The 24,542-nt window shown below is 39.3% G+C and overlaps 1 protein-coding gene across 12 annotated transcripts in view; it reads left to right on the forward strand.

Annotated features, from left to right (window-relative positions):
- Positions 1-24,542, forward strand: part of tei (irregular chiasm C-roughest protein teiresias) — a 222,391-nt gene that overhangs the window by 116,800 nt on the left and 81,049 nt on the right. For 11 of the 12 annotated variants that reach the window (XR_004580613.2, XR_004580614.2, XM_034317550.2 and 8 more), the window contains 2 exons: positions 640-875; positions 23,576-23,917. Coding sequence is in view for 10 of the 12 variants with exons in the window: in XM_034317550.2 (XP_034173441.2) it covers positions 640-875; positions 23,576-23,917 (578 nt within the window). In the remaining 2 variants the exon portion in view is untranslated. The remainder of the gene's footprint in view (positions 1-639; positions 876-23,575; positions 23,918-24,542) is intronic. The other variant, XM_034317549.2, reaches the window with a different exon arrangement.

A 24,542-nucleotide genomic window follows, 5' to 3' on the forward strand; every position in this document is an offset into this window, starting at 1 on the left:
GTTTACAATTTATAGCAAACAATACGAAGTGTATTTATATAGATCCGTTAAGAGGTTGTGTTTATAATTTGGTTGCGAGGAATGCGGATGTTGTGTATCGGCCTTATATAGAGACTCGCCTTAAGGCATGTGGTGGGGGGCACGCCACCTGGGATGATCTTTTAGTAAACAGTTCGATTGTCGGGTGTCATGGCGTCGAAAGATCTCAATAAACGCCACGTGCAGTTATTACTTTATTAGCATTAGAAATATAATCAACTATATTAATTTTGTATAATAAATGTGTTTAAGACATAACTGCGGATAATCCTGAGCGAGCTCTGCCGTGTCGTGTTTACATTTTCGTTTCTCTGAAGCCAGTTCTGTTTTGACGCTCGGTCGAGACGGTCGGGTATCGCCATTCTAATAGTTGTGCGTGTATTTAATTCATTACTTCGTTATTTTACGTTATTAATTAATTCAGTGAAAGACAATAAGAGATCGTGCGCCATGCAAGTGTACAGTGCACAGTTGAACAAGAAAATTTCATTTAAAAGAGAATTAACTAGAAAATTGAAGCTTTTCGAACAACGAATCCGTGCGGGAACACAGCATTGTCGTGTAAAATTAATTCTCTAATTGCACGAATTGTCTTGTCAGAAGCTACAGAATACGACCAGCGACATGGTTGCACGAGGGAAGTCCGGTGGATATGATTACAATCAACACGAGAACGGAGGTGAGCGGGACTGGACACAGATACATCGGCGACTCCATCACGGCTTCGTTACATATAGACAACGTTAGATTGGAAGACGACGGTATATGGGGTTGTACGTTGGAGGACGATCAGGGAAAGATACTCGCTGGCAGACCCGTGAAGCTCGTCGTTCTCGGTAAGTACATGATTATTAAATCCGATATAATATTAATAATAAGGCGATAGCGTTTCGTAAAAGCGGATTACGTTCAGCAATCTCTGTCGATCAGATTATATAATAAGTATCTATTATACCACTTGGTTACGTAGATAGATATAATTTTGATATTTGGAAAAATTTTATTGAGAATCATTATATTGGTATTTTAATTATAGTGGTATTCATTATTACTTGAATAATAGTAGTCTAGAATGTTTTTCTTTTAATTGAGAATTAATTTTTGAAAGGTAATAGTAACTTTGATTATTAAAATCATTCATTTTATTATCTTAGAGTATTCATATTTTTTTAATTACAAATTCATAATACATCAATATTTTGAAACCAAAATATTTCATGCATGTAAAATTTTAACGTAGAACTGTTTGCTCGCAAAGCATTAATCGAAAAGGTACAAATATTTTTGCATTTCGCTAATAAATAAATTCAGTAAACTTCGAAACACCGGGAAAGCATTCTGTCTGTAGAGAAAAAGCAGTTTATAAAATCGAATGTACGAAGGTGGATTTCCTTCGAAAGTCGTCGAAGAGCTTGCATACATTTATGTAGAAAATTCATCATGGCCTTGCGGAACGGCAGAAGCCGGTTGCGTTCCAGGTAACGCAAGGATTTTATGCATATTAATCCGCGTCACTTGGACCAGGATGAGGGCATCGCGCGTCGCATGAATATGCATCTGCCGTAAACATTTCTCTTCTTTCTCTCTCGGTGCCCCTCGTTCTGTCCATCGTTTTTCTTCAATTCCTTTTTTTTTCCTCTCTTCTATTTTCGTTGACGGACGCGTCAGTCGTCGCGGTTTTGCCGACTGCACTTGTCTCCGCGGCAAAACGTACGCGTACACGCGAGGAAACAATGGGATCGCGAGGCGAAACAATCGGTCCGCGTGACGCACTCTTCAACCCTCTTCGCTGCTCCGCTCGAATCACGTTCGAAATGAAGCTGCGACCCCTTCCTACCACTTTTGTTTTTAATATCCCACGTTGCCCGCGCGAAGGACAGGCCTTCCTTTTATTTTCATCGCCGACGCTGTCCGCGCGTTGCTCCTCTTCAGCCTGAAACCATCCCGCTTCATTTATTCGTGGTCCGAGCTCGGTTCATCTGCCGCCAGCTTACGTCTGGCTACGTTGGATATTTAATTTTACCAGCGTACGTTTGAATTTGAAGCGGGATGCAGGGTTGTTTTTTAGTTTCGAGAGCTTGAGGATGAGTTGGGTGAAACTTTGTAGGCTCGTAGAATAGACAACAATAATAGAAACGAATTTTTTTAGCTGAATTTTAGTTTAAACTTAGCCCTTCATCGTTCTAAGATTTTAAGATATAAAATTCTAATATACTAATATTCTAATGAAACCAGCCCATAGAAGATCCTAATTACGCTAGTATTTAAGGGATGAAACCACGTTTAAAATTTGCATGTTAAGATTATTCGTGACGTCTGCAAAAAATCGTTCACCCTGTCAAGCAAACCGGAAGCCTGAAATAGGGTGATCGAAATCGTATTAGGTCGATGATTCTGGCGCAGAATATTCAAACATAGGGAGATGACGCGTACAAAGGAGATGGAAATAGAACATATAAAGGGGATCAAAGTGGCCGGTAACCGGCTTGTAACTCACCCGCGAGCCATAATCATCGTTCGAAGCTGCCCTTCGGAAATTCCACTGACTCATCCTTTATGTAATCCCAGGAAAGAACAGGGGGTTCGAAAGAGAGTGGAAGACGGTGCCTGGAGCATCGTAACGTCGTTCTGCGTCTGATGGGGATAGATTTGTTTAGCGCCCTCGGGGTTCCCGGCTTCGAATCCGCGAGCGAGAAAAAGTTAAGAGTAATGCGCGTTTTATGCGGATCTTCCGCCAAATTCTTCGTATTTTAGCCGATAAATAGACAGAGAACGTCGGGTACCCTGGACAAATCGTGCATTCCTGCTATCGTCACGAAATTCAACGAATTCGTTCGATAATCTTTTTCCTTTTGTTTTCATATTTTTCGTGTAGGAAAAGGAGTGAAATTTTAGGAGTGAAAGATCTATGTTATTAATTAATACACCAGCCTTAGTGTAATCAAGAAAGGGTTTATTTGCTCATAAATTACAGGATATTAATCCAATAATTGCTATAACATTAGTGCAAATGAAATTATTTCAATCTCCAACGATTTTTCACCCTTTCCTCTCTTCGCCACAATCATCGAACACTAGTACGAAATCCCTTGTTCTCTGAAAAGTACTGATTTTTTCCCATCTTGTTGGTGAAATTCAATTTACTGGCTTGTTCCCGAAGCAAAAGAAGTCGAGCAGGAGTACGCGTGTGGCTGTTGTGTTGCGGTGAACGTCTGATCGTGACAACGGGCAGACTATCGCCGCTTAACGGTACTTGTTCCAATCGCAATCTTTCGATCCCCTTGACTTCCCTTTTAATCTCGCCTGCTTCTTCTATATATCGTTGCCCCTCACTTCATCCACCCTCTTTCCGCTCCATTCTGGCTGACGAGACTGGTATAAGGTACAGAGAGAAATCTTGTTGTCCGACGCGAACAACGGGCATTCCACTGTCTGACCAATATCGGTGCTTTCTCCTTTATCAGGCCAGACCGTACCGATACTACTAGCTCGAGGCCGTCGCGTCGGTCAAACTCCATCGTAGAAACCACGCGAAGGAAAATTCGTGGAATTCCGTTTTCCTTCGAGCTCGTGGAAAGGCCAGCTCGCAATATTGTCTTTCAAGACGGGTCTGTTCGATAAAACTCAAAGGTTTGCATGATAATGGTGTCTGATTCATGTAGACGTCAACGGAGACGTTCTTTATAAGTTTCTCCCTCCCCTCTCTATCTTTCTCTGTCTGATTCTTCCAATTCATTTGTCTTTTTTTCTCTTCCTCTTCCTCTTCTTTACTGCCGTTTCGAAGCTTCTTTGTAGAATTTCACGGGACGAGCTGAGCGAAATGAAACGTCGATCGGGTGAACGATATTGCACGTTCAAAGGTGGATAGTATTATTTAAACTTTCCCAGAGGGACGTTAAGTCCCGCCTCTTTGACGGTACAATGAATCGTACCGTTGGATGGATGAATTAAAAATTGCCTCTTTCATGGTGAATGAAATTTCGAGAGGAATAATTGGCTTCACAATTTTTGCCAGATATTCTTCTTTAAGAAACGGATGTAAATTTATTTTCTGACATTTATCAAACAGTATCATATTATTATACTTCAAATTTTCCTTTCTTTTGAAATTATTATAAGAATTACAGAATTTTATTTCAATATCTTCTATAAAATAATTGTCTTCATCGTGTCAGCGTTTACAACGTTTATTACACCGTTGCTCGAACAGTAATTTACTTTTCTCTTCTGCGCGGCGAAATCTAATTAACCATCGCGACGTTTGTCTGGCGGGGACGAATTTCGAAAGATAAAAGTATTGTGCCGCATCGTAAACCGAGCGGAGGCTTCTTTTTCGTCTGACGTTCCTGGTGCGCCGAAACAAAAGCTGAAGTTTGCCCGCGGAACGAGCCGGGGCTGTTCATTGTTTTCCGCCGTTGTCACTGCTCGAAAACGGAAGCCGCGGAAGCGCAGGGAGAAACGCACCGGTGTCACGGAGACGTTTACACGGTGTATTTATAACAGACTGAAAAGTATAGCTGTCAGATACCGCGAGAAGAATCACTGCGAGCAACAACTACCAGCGAATTTTCGGAGGCTTTCGATCCCATTGTTCCTTTGGTTAATCGTGCTTTCCTCAATTGTATCAGACCGTTTCTTTGCTAGACATTAATTTAACTTGTCACTGTTTGCTCGGGTAATTTAGCCTTTTGGTAATAATTGATCGTATTTCTCTCGCATATAAATGGACGTCAATTAACAGTTAGTTAGAACTGGAATATTCACGGTTGTTCGATCAAGTTGACCTTAATATATCGTCTTGTTCGCGGCGCCTTGCGCATACCTGTTCTGGGATCGTACACGCACTTAGACAATCGTCGTTCCGGACCAGTGGGACAAGGGCATTAATGCAGGTGGTGTAAATTAGCGCATCAAAGCCCGGTACTATACTACCACGTCGCCCAGTGATTATTGATGCGAGCCAACCATTGGCCACTAACTACCCATTGATTAGCTGAAGGTTTCCGCGTAATTAATGGAACATTCTCCAGTACCGATGGCCCAGATCGATCAATTGCCATCGTTGTCTTTGCGATGTTCTTCGAAACTTTTAATTGTCCTCCAGATGCTTTAATGAATGTGATTTTTAGTTGAAAACTTTATGCCGATCCGATAGTTTTATCGCAATTGTTTTGATAGTTAAACGCGGCGAAGAGATAAGAGAAACGTTGGGTTATTTAAAGTTGGGAAATAAATTTGAAAAGTGAGATAACATTTCTCGTTTGAAACTTTATCTTTAGGAAGAGTTGAGATCATTTTTGGAAAGCATGGTTGATGGATCTTTAATTCTTCTTTTATATTTCTTAAGCTGATTATTATTTTATGATAAAATCGAGAAGTGAAGTAGGTCCAAGCAGACGGTAAAGCCAAAAACCGTCGATTACGAGTGGTTTGAGTGGAAAATCAGGTTTACAAGAGGGCTCGCTTGGCCATCGGGTTGAAGTAATTTAATCTGAACGGTCGATGATGACCACAGGAGTCGTCAAACATCGAGTGGCCGACATATTCGACGCGAGGCTGTTTCGACGCGCACGTTTCCGCGGTTACATCCGCGAACAGAATTCGCGCACGCTGTTAACGTACACTTGAACGAGTGCGCGATCAATCGATCGATTCGTTCTTGTTATTAGGAAATGGATTCTGTTTGTGCAGCTTATACAGCCAGCTTGGCTCGTCGAAAAAGCCTATTTGACGGTCGCAGTTTGATCTCGAATACGGTTACATTGACGCCTCGTGTCCCTTTTGTTACCAGGTAACTCGATTTCCCAGCTGATTCGCGTTCACAGCGGGTTTCGGGTTTTCAATCGGTACGGACCTTTAAAAGGCAACCCAACTCGACGTAACCAACGTTTCACGTAATAATTTCCCGTTTAATTTTCATGAAACGATAAGCCGTGGCTCGTTGCTGAAAATCCGCGAACGCGTTCGTTTACCAAACGATCGCGATTATTTCTTGTTTGCCATTGAACAGTCATGGCGATACGTTTCGATACTAATTGCTCGTTCGAGGGATAACATTTTTACTTTCAAAAGATTTATATAATTCTACAACCATTCGTGCGATTAGGATCTTTTTTGGGGGTGGGCCAAATCCACCCTGCAACTAGAACGTTGTTAAGAATCGCTATTCTAAAGGGCCAAAAGCTTTTGATACAAAGGGAAAAAAAAGAAGAAAAATTATCTCCAGACATGCTACGCTTTCCAAGCGACCTCACGTACTCGATGTGTTTTCTGTGGAGAAGAAATTTCTGCTTTCAAAAGCCATCTCCGCTATCTGTTACGATCTCAATGTACTCTTCCGAGTTGTCTGTTGCTCGATCCTGCCTCTGTCTCGTCGAACACGAGAGCACGGGCCTATTCTGACATAGGTGTGTTGCACACCGTCGAACACCATCGAGGTGGAGTGGCGAGTCAATAACCCCGAGCTTCCGGTCGACGGTGCACTTGAAGGGCTGTCGTTCGAACCGACAACTCTGCTTCGTTGCGCGACGTTATCGTTCCTGCGCATTTAGCGTCGGTCAACGATACGCGTCGTTGAAGGAATCACGTTTCCTTTCGCTTTGGAGTCATTCATTTCTTCTCTGGATCAATCTTTATGAATCGGAAGCGAGTGCCGCTTTACAAGAATTCGAAATAATTTTAACGATTTGTTGGTCGCTTCTTCATATTAGATTCCTCGAAACGAAATGAAGTATTTCCTTTGAAACGATAATTTTATTTTTATATAAGAGAGAATTCTTCCCCCGTTAATTATTAACACAACCAGCGGCATTCAAAGAAACACTGAAATCCTTGTTCCGAATCAATACCAAGGGAAAGTTGAGAAACGTTGTTTAATATAATTATTCGGACGTTTCTCCTCGGCAAACTTTACTCCGCGTCGGAATAAAAGGACATCGCAAAGAAGATTGTCGTTTTGACGACAGATTGCCGAGATAAAGAAAGTACCCGGTCCTTTGAGCATCCAGCAGAGCGACAATCTTGAAAAAGAATCGTAAAACGAGTACTCGGTAAGCCAAAGGAACTGGTTAATTCTTCGAGGTTTAAATTAAAATACACAGCAAGGAGAATAACGTTTTCCTTGGAAATATTCGTGGGAAAAGATTCATTTTATGATAAGATTAAGAATAAAGAAATGAATAAATACAAGAGAAGAATGTTTTGCAAAGGGTATGTAGCAAGATGATTAAAATAATTCTTTTTAAAGAATATCCATGGAAATTTTAAATATTATGAAATAATCCTTTGCAAGAGATATTTACGATTTACCAAGAAATATAAAATAGTCGATGCATCAATCAAGTTGATGAATGGACCATTGTAAAGATAATCAATCGACTTTAATCACGTTGACTGATATTGTGCAACAGTTAATTAACTAGTCTCGCACGGCGTATCCTTTAACGCACAGCTACCAAGCGTGATCAGAATGCCGATATATATAGAGATCATTGTTCTGTTTTCTGGTTCACGAGGAACACCATAATTAGTTGACTATCTCCGGTCAGTCGTTTCATTGCTTGTTCAGTTGCCGTGCAAACAGCGGCGAAACAATCTCTGGTGTTCTACGCAATTTAATGACGAAGCCGGTCCTGTAATCCCTGCGATTATAATCTCTGTCGTATACAGCATACTATAAAGCTCTACTCCAGTAGGATTCATTTTACGAGATAATACATATATATATATATTTTTTTTTAATGAAATACTGTTTCTCATTTTTATTTATTTCATTTTTAATCTTATGTGGATCCTACATTTTATATTAGCGAGCAATTGTTTAATTAAATTTTTAATATCTTCAGGGTGACATTTTTTTAATATAAAATTACTTTATTACCCTAATTACAAACAGCAAAATTTACGCATTATTTGGCTATTTGCATCCCTTCCAAATTCAAGGTAATCCTCCCTCGATACAACCAACGTAACAACAAATCACAGCAAATACCAAATAATTAATCAAATATTGTAACACAACTTCCATCGCAAAACCATGTTAACTCGTCGTCAATAGGCAGTAAAATACTGAAGTTCTATCGGCTCGTTTGCTAATAGGCATATTCATATATAGATTCTGTTGCTGATGCACATAATCTTTAACATAATCGTTGAAACGTGATGCTATATACAGATAAATGTATTTTGCGCGAAAATTATAAGCCTCTGATAAATTTATTGAAACGTGATCAATACAGATCTCAAAGAAGGTTAATCGATTATCAATACCTTCCCATTTCCTCTGCAAGTAATCAAGGTTCTCTATTACAGTTGCAAGTATTTGCAACTTTGCATAAACACCAGTGTTTTGTTTCTCTAAACGAGTTATGTTGTTGGTTACAATTGCTAGTTTCTTGCGGACAAAGACATAGAGTGCCACTTCATAGTTCTGTTAAAACGTTCGATCACGAGCAAACAAGGTAACTCGAATTCTCTATCGCCAATTAAAACGCGGGCTCGAAACTAATAATTTCAAAGTATCTATCGTATCCGGTGATGAAGTAGTTCATTTCTGACCTCGTTAGGTTAATTAGAATCGATTCTTGTCCCTGATAAAATCTCCGCGTTCAATTTAAAAACACTGCAATTGAGGATGCACTTGAATTCGAGTCACAGAGGATGAGTATCTGGTAACAAGAAGCGCGTTAAACGACAATCGTCTTCAGGAACGCTGATGGTAGCGCTCAGCGATGATGTCCGTTTTATACAGGCGATTTCGTATAATGAAGCACGCCAATTTCCGGTTCCACGCGAGCCCGGCTATCAGGGAAGCTTTTGCTGCAAGTACACAAGAAACGTTTGGTATCAACTTTTTGTCATTGTCTGGTCGACGACGAAGACTGACAAGCGGATCATTTTGAGAATCTTTCGAGTGGAAAGGGTGAATTGGAAATGGGCTATGTAACGGCTGCTTCGTTGTCGAAAGTTATAAAACAGATTCGCGTTACGATAAGCTGTTCTGAACTTGGATTAAGGATGCTGATCTTCGTTTCATAAGATATTCAGACTCTGGTCAAGTTATCTGGAAAAGAGAATTTGTCTTTGCTTCAGGTTAAAGTTGAATCTCAGTTTAATCCTTTTATAGGAGCTTTCAATCATTTCTGATATTAATAATATTTATTTTCTTGTAATAATAGGATATTCTTACCCATTGTTGAACATTTATTTGAATATTTCTATTTCTATTAGAATCAAATTAGAGTCTCAAATAGAGAAATGGAAAAATAGATAATTTTCACTATAATAATCAGGCGTTAATTAATACACTACTATCGTTTAAATCTTAATCGTCCCGCAAGGCTATTATTATATAGATCGATGGTTTTGCAAGAAAGGAACTAGCCATCGTAGCGCGAAATTGTTAATTAATTTTCAGTTTTACCGTGACTCGATGACGCTTAATTAGACCGTTCGTCGGATTGAGCGGGTCTCGTTCGATCATCAACGGCTACAAAGAAGGACGGAATTCAAGTTTCCCGGGCAAAATGAAATCCAATTACCCGAGTGAGGGGGCCCACGTAAATAAGGCGAACACGATTGGATCTCAAGTTTTAATCAGAACTTTACCCGACCGACGGCTATTTTTCTCGCGAATCGTTAAGTTTCAGCGAGTACAAGCGTGTGCGCGGTTTTGATGAAGCACGGCTAATGAGTTTCAGAAAATTATCCGTACCGTAAGTACACCGACCGAGCAACCTGGATTTACCAAAGTGTTTTAAGAGTTAACGAATGAATAAGAAAACTTTACATTTTTATCAGTGCGATGTTACCATTTACACGAAATGCAACGGGATATTTACATTCAATTAGCATTCTAAATAATAATCATTTTTGTAGAAAATTATGAAATTGCAAATAATTGTAATTTCTAAAATTATTTTTACAAAGTCGCATTTCTACGCACAAATATTATTCCTCCGAACATTCCAAACATTTTTCCACGTGCAATTTGATTTTCGAGTACGGGCATACAGGCGTGTATCATTTTACAATGGTAACCAGAAACCTGTAATACGGATAGGGAAGCCAGCCAATCGGCCAGTGTGGTAAATCACGTTTCACCCGAAACCACCGAATCAATTGGCCTGGAAATTGGAAGCAAGTAAATAATATTACGGGATAATGGAAGCGTAACACGGCCACGAAGTGGGTGTTAATTTTCAAGCCATCGTTGAAGACGTCTCTCCTATTCGAAAGGAGACTCCGATACCTAGGATTATGATATAAATCACGGAACCCCCCTTCCTTCTGTCTCGATTCCGCTGGACGAGACTACGATCGATCGACAATTTTTCTCGACGTCCCACCACCGCGAACTTCATCAATAAGCTCGTTCTTGAAGTGATCTACCAGTGGCGAAAAGTGGATAGAAAGCTCTTGATAATTATAAGATAATAGTTTGAGGAAGTCGAATCTCAATTGGAGGCACTAATTTTTGTAAGCACTCGTAACACGTGGATAATTTAAACAATAAGGAACTTAATCATAATTTTAGTAATTTTCTAATGATCCTTCGCGAAGTCACAGAAACTTAAGAGGAATTACATTCGAAGAGAAGTTTCACGGATTTCTCCACTTAATTAACGATCAGTCTCAATCAGAGCTCGTTTGAGTCGCATTAATTCATTCTGGAAAGGTTGGAAAGTTTCCATCCACCTTGGTAACTGTACGATTTCCTCTTCCTTGTCGCTACCTTCCACTACTTCACGCTCCACGCTCGTTTTATCGCGTGTACGTGAGAGATTAGCGGATTAGCCGCGTGCAAAGCATCGCTGATCAAAGTTTACGAGCGGATCGTTGAATGCGCTCCCACGGGAGGAAACTTCATCTGTACTCCACCCCAGGGTACTCGCGCAATAACCGTGTCTTTTGTAAGGGGGTGCGAATCTCCGTTGTTTGATACCACGCCGATGAGGCTGCCTCTGCTCCCCTTTTGTCCATGATTCTTGTTTCTTCTTTACTCTTTCCCTGCGAGCTACAGACACAGATGGTTCCGGTCTGATTGAACGATACTTGAAACACACTCGATACTTGATACCTCTGACGGAGTCTAATTAATCACTTCTTCAAAAGTCAAGGAAATTCTTTGAAGTTAGAGTGAAAGGACTTTGAAGAGTTCGAAGTTTAGAAACTGAATAAAATAGCAAGTCACAATTTGGCAGATAAAATAATTTCATTTTATTATTCAGATTGTTAAACTTCGTCAAAATGTTAAATTAATTAATTCGGATATTCGAACTCAAGTGTACGGAATTGACGTTTGAAAGCAAAGATGTTTTAAAATCCTCCCCTTGTATACCAATCCTCCGGAGTATCGTGGATCCCGCAGAAATCGTCAAGAACGTTTCAAAGAAAAAGGGAGGTATTATCCTCGAACCCTTTGAGGTGGAACCGGTCCCGAGGCGTGATCCAAGGAAAGCAATAATTCCTTGTAGGATCGGGTAGGATCTTCGAAACAGGGGAAGCGGTACGCGTCTCACGTATTTGGCGGGGAGGATAAACTCCGTCGGACCGTCATTGCCGCACAGAGCCGAGTGGTAAAGGAAAACCATTTCACGCCTGGCTTCCCTCCTCTAACCCGGCGAGAATAGTCGATCGTTTCGCGTCTCGTTAGCATCTCATCCATCCCTGGTGTCTGTCTGCCTTACCTGGCTGCCTGTTTGCTTGTCGAGCTTGCCAGTCGTTCGCTGCAGGCGGAAATTTCGACGTGTTGTTGTTGCCTTGTACCTTCATCTTCCTACGAGAAATCCGAGATTTCCTTTGGAAGATACTCTTATCGAAGCGACAACGAGCGGTTGGTCGCGAGGCAAGCATTCTACAAGCTGAAGACGAAGCTTCTTTCAGATCTTTCGTCTACGAATTCAACTCGCGACAACGTCTGAATAAGTCATTTCGAGGGGTATGCGTCGATGCATACGCGCGGAGGGTGTTTTACATTCGCGACACCTTTCGAGCGACGGAGGTCACAGCTCGAACTTACCCCCGTACGTTGTTGCGACTTCTTGAACACTTTGCGGTATTATAGTTCGCTTATAGTTCGTTTAACCAGGGGGCGCATAATAGGCTTTTTAAGGGAAAATAGCACTGTAAAATTTCTATATTTTTGTCTTCCTCGTCCCCTATTTTAATTTTCCTGAAGAAGGTCTAACCCTTTTTTAATATTGTACATTGTCTTTTCGGTGCAACGTAGACTGGATTAATTCTCGAGATGAATTTATCGCTCGATTTCCGTATGTTCCGCGAGAATCAGAAGATTTAGGGTGTCTTTGTGGATGGAAAAGTTGGAATTCGTTTTCGGGACGCGTTAATTTTGCGCTGGACGGGCTAATTTAACGCTTACGGAGGTTAAAGGAAAGGAGAAGGACGTTTCTGTTACGAAGTGGATGCTCTGGGATTTTTATCGCGAGCCTTCGAGCGACGAATCTTAACCTCGGCTGATGTCGACTCCGGCGGAGTGTCTACTTTATAAGAAGTAACATTTCTTTCGCTACTCCGTACTCGGAGGATATTTGCATTTTAAAAGGACCCCTCGTCCTTACTCGTGGGGCTGTAGCGACGGCCAGAGCTCGCTTGAAAAATTTAAACCTGTCCGGAGAGACGCGAGGACCACCCCCCTTCCTCTTCTTCCAAGCTTCGCCTCGTAATTTGTGGCATTCATGTTAAAATATCGGAGCGAGAGAATATCTCGAGGCGGGATGCTTTTGTCAAAGTGACTCATCGCTGTCGATATTTTTGTAGCGCGCCAACCGCTGTACGAACGAACGGTTTCTGACAAATTTCTCGTATCTATATACGTCGTTAAAAGGACCTCGAGAAAATCTAATTCTTTATAAATGAACAATTTTGTTTCATTTATTTAGTACGGTTGTAAATTTGAAATATGCACTTGAACTCTACAGTTGATATCCAGTGCCTGACCATATATTGATTTATACTACTTAAAACAGTACTGCTTACATGTTTGATTAATCTCGTTCGTTAAAGCTTAATTAAAAGTCGACACAAATTGTTCTAGTCACGAATAATGTTGTAGGGATTTATAACTGCGTGCACATTGAATAAATTATATTTAGCGATGGAAATTGGTGTGCAAATGATTCGTATGCACGAACGAGCAATGAATCGACGCGTGTTTTAGTCGAATTTATGTTTTTCGGTCGTCGATTCGATTATACCACAGCTACAGAATTCATGCTCCCACGTTTTCTAAACGAATGGATACTTTCATAATTAAGAGCACTTCATTGCTGGCTCGCACGAGGTGAAAATTGCTCGAGACGCGTGCATGTTCACCGTGTTCGCTCGGATTTGAAATATATGCGCATTCGTAAAATGTAGTCGTTCATTTGCCAGCGAGTAGAGTAGAACTACTTTGCATTAAAACGTTTCTTTTACAAACGTTTCCGCCGCTTCCAACTTTGGATTTTTGAACTGCCACTTCTCTTTTGAATGGGACCATTTATTTAGGACAACTACTCGAGTTGTGCTTGTTTAAATGTTTGACAAATCAAGGATTAACGAGGAGATATTTATTTAATCATGATATTCGTTTGTTGATTGAATTATGATATTCTCATGAAAAATTTAGTTTAAAAATAGATCCTTTGAAAGTTAGTAAAATATACACAATTAAAGTATGAATGATACTTTAATTACTGCGAGTGAAGTGAATTTTCCCGCATTTGTATGCTCGTATAAATATTCATCATGAGTTTAATTATGATTTTACGCAGGCGCGCAAAATATAGCCAGCTTGAGTATTGCGAAAATAGATATTAATGTAGGTAAAATCACCTATTAATATTTATCAGTCGTAATGGTTAATAATATTAGATTGCCATGTATTAAAAGACCGATTTTAAAGTTCAAAATTTGCCGAAGGTGTCCATACAAACTTTTAGTTAATATTATTAATATATAATTAGTAAATAATGATTCAGGGTGAAATTTAAACATTGTTCATTAATGGGTTTCAATTAGTAAATTTTGCAACAAAAGTGTAATATAATATTTAGAGATATTGCAATTAAATTGTTTAATTGATGTTAGAGTAGATCATTTTACAGAGTAAATCAACTAATTATTCAATATATAACTAATTACAAATTCACAGTATAGTATTATAAAATGATTAAAATCAGTCAGTAAAGAATAAACCATTGAAACTCAGCACTCTTGTCTTCAGATCATCTCAAAGGTCTCGTATATTACATTCAAATGGCAGTTTGATTATAATATTCAGAATTATGTGAAGGTATATTCATGGAATTCACATTATGCTGGCCCAGGTTTAATTACGATTTCATGTCAAGAAACACAATACAAATAGGTCAAACTCTGCAGAACGAACGGATGCATTGTATGTGCAAATAGTTATTCGATATAGTAATTACAATATGAAGGTCTTTAATGCATCAACAAGTTTGTATAGGATGTTGAAGTTTCAAGAATGTGTAGTGCTTCTTGAAATTAGGTCACTGATGCTGTTCGAAAAAAAAATGTTAGTACTGTAAAACGCTACGCTTTTGAAAACGTTGGAACGATTCCGAGATTTACCAAGCATAGGGAAGTAGAATAAACCAGTAAATAATCAGACGAGCAGAAGTTAGGGGAACAGAAGTAGAATAGTTCGAAACACGAGAGACGCTGGAGAAGTAAAATAGGTTGGTATATGGGCAGACGTGTAGAAAGTAGAGTAGGTCAGTGTTTGGTCTGTAAGTAGTGCGGGTCGCAACATAGTCAGCCAACGCAGGAACGGTATACCGGGTAAAACGGTTTAGCAATTTTGTCTGTGATTAAACATTTGTCATGGGCAAACATTGGCGATTCCGTGGTATTGTAAAATAGACAAAGATATGTCGTTCTTGGGAAAGATGAATCTTTTATGTGTCACATAAAACTCAATCATTTATCTATCGAGGAACAAGTAGTCTAGAATAGTATAATTCGTTCTCTTCAAACGAAACCATAAACCATTTCTGGCCGGTTCTTAAATTCTGTCACAAAATTGTCATATAAAGTTACCAATTTGAATAATTTTGATTAATTTTTTCCCGCCTGTTGAATACAACTCATCTTCAAGAAACTTGTAAAATATTCAAGAACCCTGTCTTTCATTTTTTAAGAAAATTCAAACAGAAGATTCATCTCTTCGCTGCTTTTCTCTCGCGACGCGGGGTTAATTTCGCCTGATACCTTCCATTCAGCGAAGCCTTAGAATTTCGAAATCGCGACAAATTATGCCGACCTTCCGGTGGAAAGAAAAATTATTGTCCCTAGCTGCTTCCCTTTTGAACGTCCGCTCTTTCGTTACGCGCACCTGTTGCACCTTTGTTGCGCACCGTGAAACGCAACGAGGTATTCTTTTCGGCGGCGAGCAACACGGTCAAACATCCTGCATTCCCGTGCAAACATGTCGCTGGTTCGCGTGTTGCCACTTCACCGAGTGTTTCGCACTTACCTACCAGCCGTGTCGACGTTTTGCGTTCTTAATTCCAGCATTTCATCTTGCCTTGCTCAATTTACCCCCCTGTTTCACCGACTGTGCTCGAGATGGGAACGTCAGTGTTGTTGCTTAATTACATTCTTGTCAGTTGAAGCAATTACACAAATGGAATGTTTCAGATTATTTGTATTTATCTTGCTATTCCAGAGTAGTTTGATGGATATAGGGTAATTATTAGAAAGATGATATATTTTGAAAAATTTATAGTATTTTTGCTATTAATACTAAATTACTGAACGTTCCTTATAATATTGCTATCCTTGAATTCAAAGTAAATTTTGATTGTTACACCAGTAATTGAACGACATGTAGTGTTTGTAAAAGCATTTCGGAAATACTTTGAGCGAGTGGCTGAACGTGTAATAAGAGAGTGAGTTATAAAGCGAGGAACGAATAGGTTCGAGTTAGAAATGATATAATGAAACGAGAGATGAAGGTAAGCGAGCAAGCATGCTTCAGGCATTAATTAGAGATATTGCAGTTTCGCGTTTGGTACTTGTCGAAATGTACACCCCTATATATTTCTGTAATGACGTTGTTACTTCTTCTACTATTTGAACTGTGTATCTGGGAAGTAGTCTATAACAGCGGAAGCTGTAAAGTATGCTATAAATGGTGCAGATGATCATTCGTTTCAAATCTCGAGGGACAATATACTCTGTTTGTTTTATCTTATCAATCATTTGTCTTCAGATTACAATGCATTACCTATTGTTTCTATGGGCAGATGTATGTGCCCCTATTCTATTTGCTTGACAAGGCTGTGTTACTATTCTGTTTGACTGTCCAGATACCATCTTGTTTGATATGTCTGACTACTTACTGTCCCTATTCTATTGACCTAATTTTGTTAAATTTCTACCAATTTCAAATTAAGTAAATTTTGATTAAATTTGGAAATCTGAAGAAGGGTTAAAATAAGTAAAAAACAATTTGAATTTCTTCCTTCTTTGGAAATCACTTCATAATTCTGAAGGATCGATAGGTTCATACTTCTCCCGGGGTATCTGCAAACCGCTGGTACGGTAACGTATGTTAATAGAAACGATTTCCTTTTCGTCGGCGAAATCGGAAGATAGTAAATTCCCCGGGAAAAGCGAGCGGTCGAAAGATAGGCCGCAAGCCAGAGCGAGCGGATCGAAGGAGGAAAAGGTAAAAGGAGCCAGCTAATCTTTCCGCACCAGATACACCGACGACGAAGACGATGAAGTCGATCGAACGCAGTGATGCGTGCGGATTTCGCGAAAACCTTTCCCACCGGGCCATCCTCAGGCAACGACTTTAAATCTTGTCTATTTATTGCTCGCCTCGAGCGAGAGCCGAATGATTATTGGAAGAGACACGATGCCTACGAAACTTCTCCCACGATCCATCCTGTCCAATACCGTGTATCCCGTCTACCTTTCCCTGAAACTTCACCATCGAACCTTTCGACCTTTCGAACGGCGTCGAATTTCCTCGACGAAACGACCACGTTTCTTGTTTTTCCTTTCAACTACACTTTCTGCTAGATACAGAGGAAAAGCACGTAACTACTACTTCCTTTCGTCTCGTGTTACCGTGAAGCGAGGTTTGTTATTGGATAGTTCAAGACACAAGGACCTTCTGTTGAGAATAGAGTTAGTTTACTGCTCCGTCAGCGATTTCTCGGAATTGAGTAGCTCTAAAAGGGACACCGAGTAAATTGGTAGAGATTTAACAGGGTACCACGATCATTCAGTATTTGACAAATTGTGTAATTATTTGTGTAACATTTAAAGTCACAAAGATCTTGAATTGTTGATGAAATGGCACATCTAACTCGCCGAAAGCTATAAGATCAGATTTCTCGAAGGAAATAAATTCTCCTCTTCCCGGTTGTTTCATAAATCACTAATGAAGACATTATTCCAAACGACACTTGCTGCTTGCACTTTCCTCCGCAAGAAAACGGTTTGTTTAAAAACAGCCAGGGAAGAAAGTGGCTCGTTAAGAAGCGAACGTCCTCCATCGGCTAAACGACTTCCAAAAACATTCCCCCTTTCTAACCGACGACGAAGGGGGATCGCTCGCTCTGAATATTTAACGTACCCTCCTCGAGTTTTCCCTATCGGCGGAGTTAGGTAACGGCGTCTTCAGAGGCATTTCACCCCCTTCGACCCCCGTTCCATTATGATGCGCCCTTTTAAAAAGCTGCCGAACAATAATTAATCGAGTCGGCTGGTTCTCGCAGTTTCATAAACACGGATCCACTCGTAGCGAGAGGATTCTCCCTGTTCCTCGGCTTTCCACTCGTAACGAAGTAACGCGAAGTTTCCGTTAACTGCACCCCGTCGCGAGTTTGACGGTAAGTAAAGCGGCCCATTACCGTTTCCGTGCGCATCAAGTCCTTTTAATGAATGACAATGAATCTTTCAACGACAACCACGATAGCTGAGCGCGATAAACTCAAACGACGTCGCTCGCTAACTAGGATCGTGTTGGAAAATTTGCTGAAAGTAGAGGTAGAAAAAAGGTTTGCAAGCTTTTCGGTTGTAGTATGGTACACTGGAATCGTAATGGTTTCATTTTATCTTATAGCTTAACCCTTTTGCTCCGACGGGTAAAATAGAAAAATAATAATAAAGAAAACTTTAGGAAGATATTATAATGATGGTTTATAAAATGAAGATTAATTAAACGTAAAAAAGGAGTACAGAAACGAAATTTCTCATACTTGTAGCATAATCGAAGATTTTAATAACGAAGTGTTTCTGTTGGTCATCGCATAATTTACTCTACGATTAATACCTCCCTCGCTGTTGGTTACGTTATACACTGTACCAGCGTTGTAGTTCTCGTTAGCAGCTAAATAGATCGCTAATACAACGGGAAAGTAGTGCAAACTCGTGGCACCTTATTAATTCAAGTTACTGGATTTTGACGTGCTGGTTACGGTGGTAACCCGACATCACGCTACAACAAGCCATCGAATGAACCGTGTACTGCAATCGATAAGATACAAAACTGTTTCTAACCGATTTGTGACCGAATTAAATTGATTCTGTTCGTGAACGTTTGAATTTATAAATGAAAGACACACGATAATTTGATATTGATTATAGAAAATCAGAATATGACGCGATACGAATGTACATAGCACACTTTACCAAGTTAAATTTCAGTCTAACAGCTAGTTAGCGTCAGTTGCAGTTAGTTCACGTCAGAAATTCATCAACTTCCCTGTATTTCATGCTGTCATTAGAAACTATTGACAGGATACGTTTCATTATTATAATTCAATTTAATGTCAATTTTTATTCATACAAATTTAAATTGATATAAAATTGATGAAAATAATGGTAATTTATGATTTGAAAAATCTTGCCAACTTGATCTTCTGATTCTGTTTTATTTCGACCACGTACAATTATTAAATTCTACTTTGTTCCCTTATAAAAATTCCTCTGAAACCGCGAGAGCCAGTTCGATTCAACTCTCCCATCAGAATCAATGTTACCCTCCCTTTCCCCCTTTTCCTTTTCTTCGTTTTGCCCCTCTTCAACTTCGACAGGAGCATTCCTTCTGATATTCGCGGGCGAAATCGATCGTCGAAGGAGGTCAGGCCAGCGATATTGTGAAATTTTACGAACCATAGATAGCTAGGAAATTCCTGGTTCGAGCAGACGTGGCACCATATGTGCGAAATGCCGCTCGGCACAGCTCCTCGAAATTGTTTTTACCGTTATGTTTCTGTATTAACGCTCCTGATGCTCTTTCTTCCCCGTTAAAACGCCCACTCCCGCACCTATTATTGGGGAGGAATTTCAACAGGAAATGCTATCTTTCCGCCTTACACCACCTTCGTATGCTTATAGAGGGTAGATTGTGAGAAAAATAGTACCTTGAATAAAAGTCATCTCTTTGAATATGAAAATGTAGAAAAATAATGCAACTCAGTAATTAACTTTTTAATAAATTTTGAATTAAAGTAATTAAAAAAAAAATGTAAATCAAAATCAAAATTGGGGCTACAGAGCCCACGTAATAATTAAACTAATAACTAAAATGAATACCCACGTTGTATAATGAATATTTGATTTTATGAGGGATGATAAAATATTTCATTCTCATTTATATGGAACCTATATGCAAATAAAAATTGCATGCTTTATTATAAATAATGATATTACGTATAATTATGAGTATAGTATAATAATAACTGATAAAAATTATATAAACCAAAAATAAACCAAAGTATTTTTTCCGCATTCTGAATTACACAATAACAAATCTCTCTCGTCCTTTCACGATCCTGTTTTTTCAATCGTTAGAATTGGTCGAGAGTTGTTTTTGATTGTTTAAAGCATCACGGTGCAACGAGTTTCGGAATTTACGAAGCGAATTAACAAATCTACCTAACAGAAGGGCAATCGAGGAACTTTTCATCTACTCGGGCGCTGGTACAGTGTATAATTGACGTAGGTAGTTGCATTTCGAATATTTTATAAACGAGCCTCAGACGGGCAGGAATCAGTTGAAGCTTCGGGAATAGAAATCAAGTAGGATGCGTTATTTGGACGTTTCGGATAAAGCGTTAGACGGTAGGGGTATCCTGCAAGTGTAATTCGATTCGTGCCGCGATTAAATCCTCCTCTCGATCGTTTCTGTACGCGTTTCGTGCACACGATACAGACGCGGCCAACGTAGATAAAACAGTATTAATTCAGTGACCCGAATCGAGCCGGACGATTCCACGTTGCACGTAGCTTAAACCACTTTATTTCCACTTTATTACGTGAAAAATCTGCGATGCGTTCGTTTGAACGAGCTACGGTATTGAACGGTATTTTCAACCGGTTGAGCTTGACGAGTGAGGGAGAGAAAAAAAAAAACTTGCCAACCCCTTTCGTTCAGTTCGCTCTTTCACGATATCCTGCGTACCTCGGCATTTTCCAACGAATTCCTGGAAAATGGCATTTGTTTTTTTTCCTTTCGCTCGCCGAGCAGGTCTCGATTGATTATTCAATTCGTTACAATTCCTGGAAATGTAAGAAACACTTCGAATCGTTCGAATATATTCTGTTTTAATAAATTATAATAGTACATACCTGTTCCAAATTCTGTATGGATTATGTGTTAAGTGGAGTTAAGAAATTGTAGAGCCATTTGGAATCTCTCAGAAATGATGAAAGTAACAGAAAATTGTCAGAGGATATCGAGTGAATTAAGAAGAAGAAAATTTCGTAGCCAGTTTCGTTAAAAGCGAGTTCGCCGTTGAATTGTCGAAAACTAAGAAAAAGAAAAAGAAGAAGAAGAAGCGTATGCTCGCAAGGGAATATATTACATAAGCAGCGTAGCAAGAGCCTCCTTTCCCTTCTGAATCCGTTCCTTTCCTCGATTCGCGATCGCATTACACGGATCTGGAAGTTTTCCAGCGGGCCAGGTTCCTGATTTTTAGACTGAAAATTGAGGCGAAAAGTGTATGCAAAGTGTGTGTCTGGATTTTCCCTCGGATTCTGCGTCGTTCGTTGCTTTCAGACTACCGAAGATACGATCTGCCTGTTATAAACTGGCCCCAATTTATCTTCTCCCTTGGAACGTTGAATTAACTAGACATTTATTCATTAACCCCTTGACGTACAATTTAATTTGAATTTTTCTTTTTCTCTTGCATACATATGCGATTTAATTTTCTTGCACCTGTTGGTATAAATAATGATCGAAAGGAAAAGAACGCGCTTTGTAATTATTATTATATAAAATTTCCACCGTCGATACTCGATGCTTCGAGCGATTTCAGTTTAAAGGGTTAAAGAAAACTCGAGATCGCCCCAATTTCGTTTGTGTTGCCTATGTTGCTGTGGTATAATTGGTTAATGCAAACGAAATTGGACGATGAAAGGGTGAAATTGGAGCGATTTCACAGTTCAATGAGAAATGTTAGACGATCGAATGCATGCGAGCAAACATAGTAGGTTAAAATCATTATTTATATTGTTGATTACCGCGATTAATTCTTTGCTTTCCGTTAAATTATAAAATTTTGGTTACCTGTTTGTTAATAAGTTTGGTTTCTCAAGAAAAGAAAATCAATGATTTAAATAATTGGTAACTAACTGAAAAACTAAATTCCTAGCAACTTTTACCATCATCTAAATGTTTCGCAATTTTATGCTAATTTACCTCCGTCGTTTCAAGCTGCATTCATGGCTTTTGATCCAACTTATATTACAAAAACACAGCGTATTCACCGAAAGCCAATTCCAGGGATGAAATTTCAAACAAAGCTTCGGGGATTTATCGAACGATCGGATGCACTTTTTTTAGTTGGTTAAATGAAACACAGAACTTTGTCGAAACCTGTTTATTCAGTGAAATATTCGACGAAATTGCAGACAGAGAATGCGAATGTAAATACCGCGCGAATTTTTCACTCGTGTCGTAGATTTTCTATCGTCGATATCTCATTAGAAAGGGAGTTATAATCACTAAAAGTTAAAAAAAATTCTTAAGATTTCTATTCTGCTTCGCTGTACATGATTTACGGCCCAATTAACAGGATAGTCTGACATACGATTGACTTGTACTACTGAAAAATAGTCAAACTTCAAAATTGATCCAAAGCTATCACAGTAAAAAGTCAATTAAAGCTTAATTCTTCTACTTTTTAACCCTTCTGACTAATTTTACTTTGACTGAAATTCAAGGGATAAAATTTCATCTTAAATTTCTTATCTTTTTGTCTGACCAATACTAGAGCTTGAAAGTAATAGCTTTTCCACTTTCAATATACGGGTCAAACTTTTAAGATTGCAGAAAAATCTGCACGTTGCAAAGAGCTAAGTTAAAAAAGTCGATTCCAGTACTTGATAAGCGAACTAGAAGCACGTAAATCGGTATTTCCCTTGCGTTTTATTGCATTAAATTAAAACTCGTGACAGAGATTGCAATTTCGATGACCTCGAAAAATCTGCAGACCCTCTCCCTTTGGTAATCCGTTTCGAGAAGTGTCTCGTGCTGGCGTTTTGGCAAGATTCAGGCCACGAAGGAATTTAATGAACGTGACTGGATCTTATCGGTGGAGAACGAAATTGTAGAACGTGGAAAATCTCGTTGAAACGCTTGGCACACTGCTCGATTACATAAACACGATCAATTTGGATGGAAAACATGATTCTTATTACCGCTGTTCTCATTCGACCCTTTCCCTTATATATTTGACGATAGTTCTCTTCTATTCTGCTTCCGTGGAAAAGATAGTAAATTATAAAGCACTTTTTCTCATATTTACGAAGATCGTATTTTTTCGAGTAGCATAGTAACTGTGATGGAATTTCATAGCGAGCACGTGTACGGAATTCTGTCACTATGAATCTCATGTAAACTTTATTTATATTTCCATTACTACTATTGTTACGCTGATGGATATGTCTGCATTAAGTGATAAATGGTATCGCGTTCGAGGAAACCGTATAAATTAATTGAAAAATTGTGGTGGATGAAAATTCAATAAATTTTGTAATACTCTGAGGTGTAATTACATTAACGAATGACATAAATTTTATGATATTTCCAATTAACGCGTCAAGTATATATAGACAAATTGAAATTTGACAAATGAATTTTTCAAATGCAACAGCTCGGAATGTTATAAAAATTACAGTACTAATCCAACATAATAAATTAGAGGAAAAGGATAATAAATCAACAAAATAAACATTTTAATCTTTAATAATCCCTATAACAGTATTTTTTCGGAGTGACAGTTAAACGCGTTAAAAATTTCAGCAATCACTCTCTAAAAACGAGAAATCCCTGCCACTGTGAACCCACCCTTCTTCATCACGATCCAACCCCCGTATCTCCTGACGTCGCTACTTTTTATCCTCCCTTTGGAAACAGTATCGCGACGACGCTTGTAAAGGAATATCCAGTCGGGAAGTCGGACTGCGTAGAATATATCCGACAAGATTTTTCATCGTTACAGGGTCAGGAATCGTAGAACTTAGCGGATGGTTGGATTTGTTGCAGAGGCGCCCCGGGGGACGTATCTGCTGATAGATGGGCGAAGGTTGGATCCGGGAAACCAGTTCGTGCCGGTGAAAGAGGGGTCAGAGTTGACGTTGGAGTGTGCCGCCGAGGGTGGAAACCCACCACCCGATTTAGCATGGGGAATGACTTTGTCGCAAGCCACTTTGGATGGTCCGGAACAACCACCGGACAATTTGACCGTGTTGCCCTCGACACCTGGCAGGCGCAGCGGGGCTCACCTTAAAGTTCTTAGGGGACACCATAACGCAACCATCGCTTGTGTCGCTCGTCATGTCACCCTAACGATACCCATAAATGCAAGCATCCTTCTGGACGTGCAATGTAAGTGAATTTTTACTCTATTTATTTAAAATCATGGTAGAAATTTTAATTTAGTAGTGATCTAAAAATAGTCGATATTTTTCCTGAAATAAAAAGGAATTAGAAGACTGAATAGTAAAATGTATTCGTGTATTCCGCGATGGTACTAGTCATCTTAACTCTTGAAAGTCCAAGCGTTTCAATCTGAACGTCCAAGCAATTTGCATGACACTTCTGGGAACGTAGGAAGTTGTGCTCCACTTCAGTGACTACCACGAATTACGGAGGAAACGTGGTTCTAACAAATAAAGCAATTAGAATTTATTACTATCACACGTCCTGGACGAGTTTCTACGACAAACTACTTCGGTGTACTCCAACTAGAACATTACACTCGCTTGATTTATTTTCGACTTATTAATTCATCAAATTCGTACCGTACTTTAATTTTCTTCATATTAAACTTTTTATAAATTGGGTTGAAAAGGGTAGTATTCTCTTGATTCTCATTTTTATACTTATCAAAAGAATTAGATTCGGTGTTCCAATTAAATTAGGATTATCAAATAACATCGTTCTTGTTGGAGTATACCGTCCCACCCAACCCTTCACCCTTTCCAATTAGATCACCAATGTAATTCCACAC

Source organism: Osmia lignaria, chromosome 16 (genome assembly GCF_051020975.1).
Source record: "Osmia lignaria lignaria isolate PbOS001 chromosome 16, iyOsmLign1, whole genome shotgun sequence".
Taxonomy (NCBI): Eukaryota; Metazoa; Arthropoda; class Insecta; order Hymenoptera; family Megachilidae; genus Osmia; species Osmia lignaria.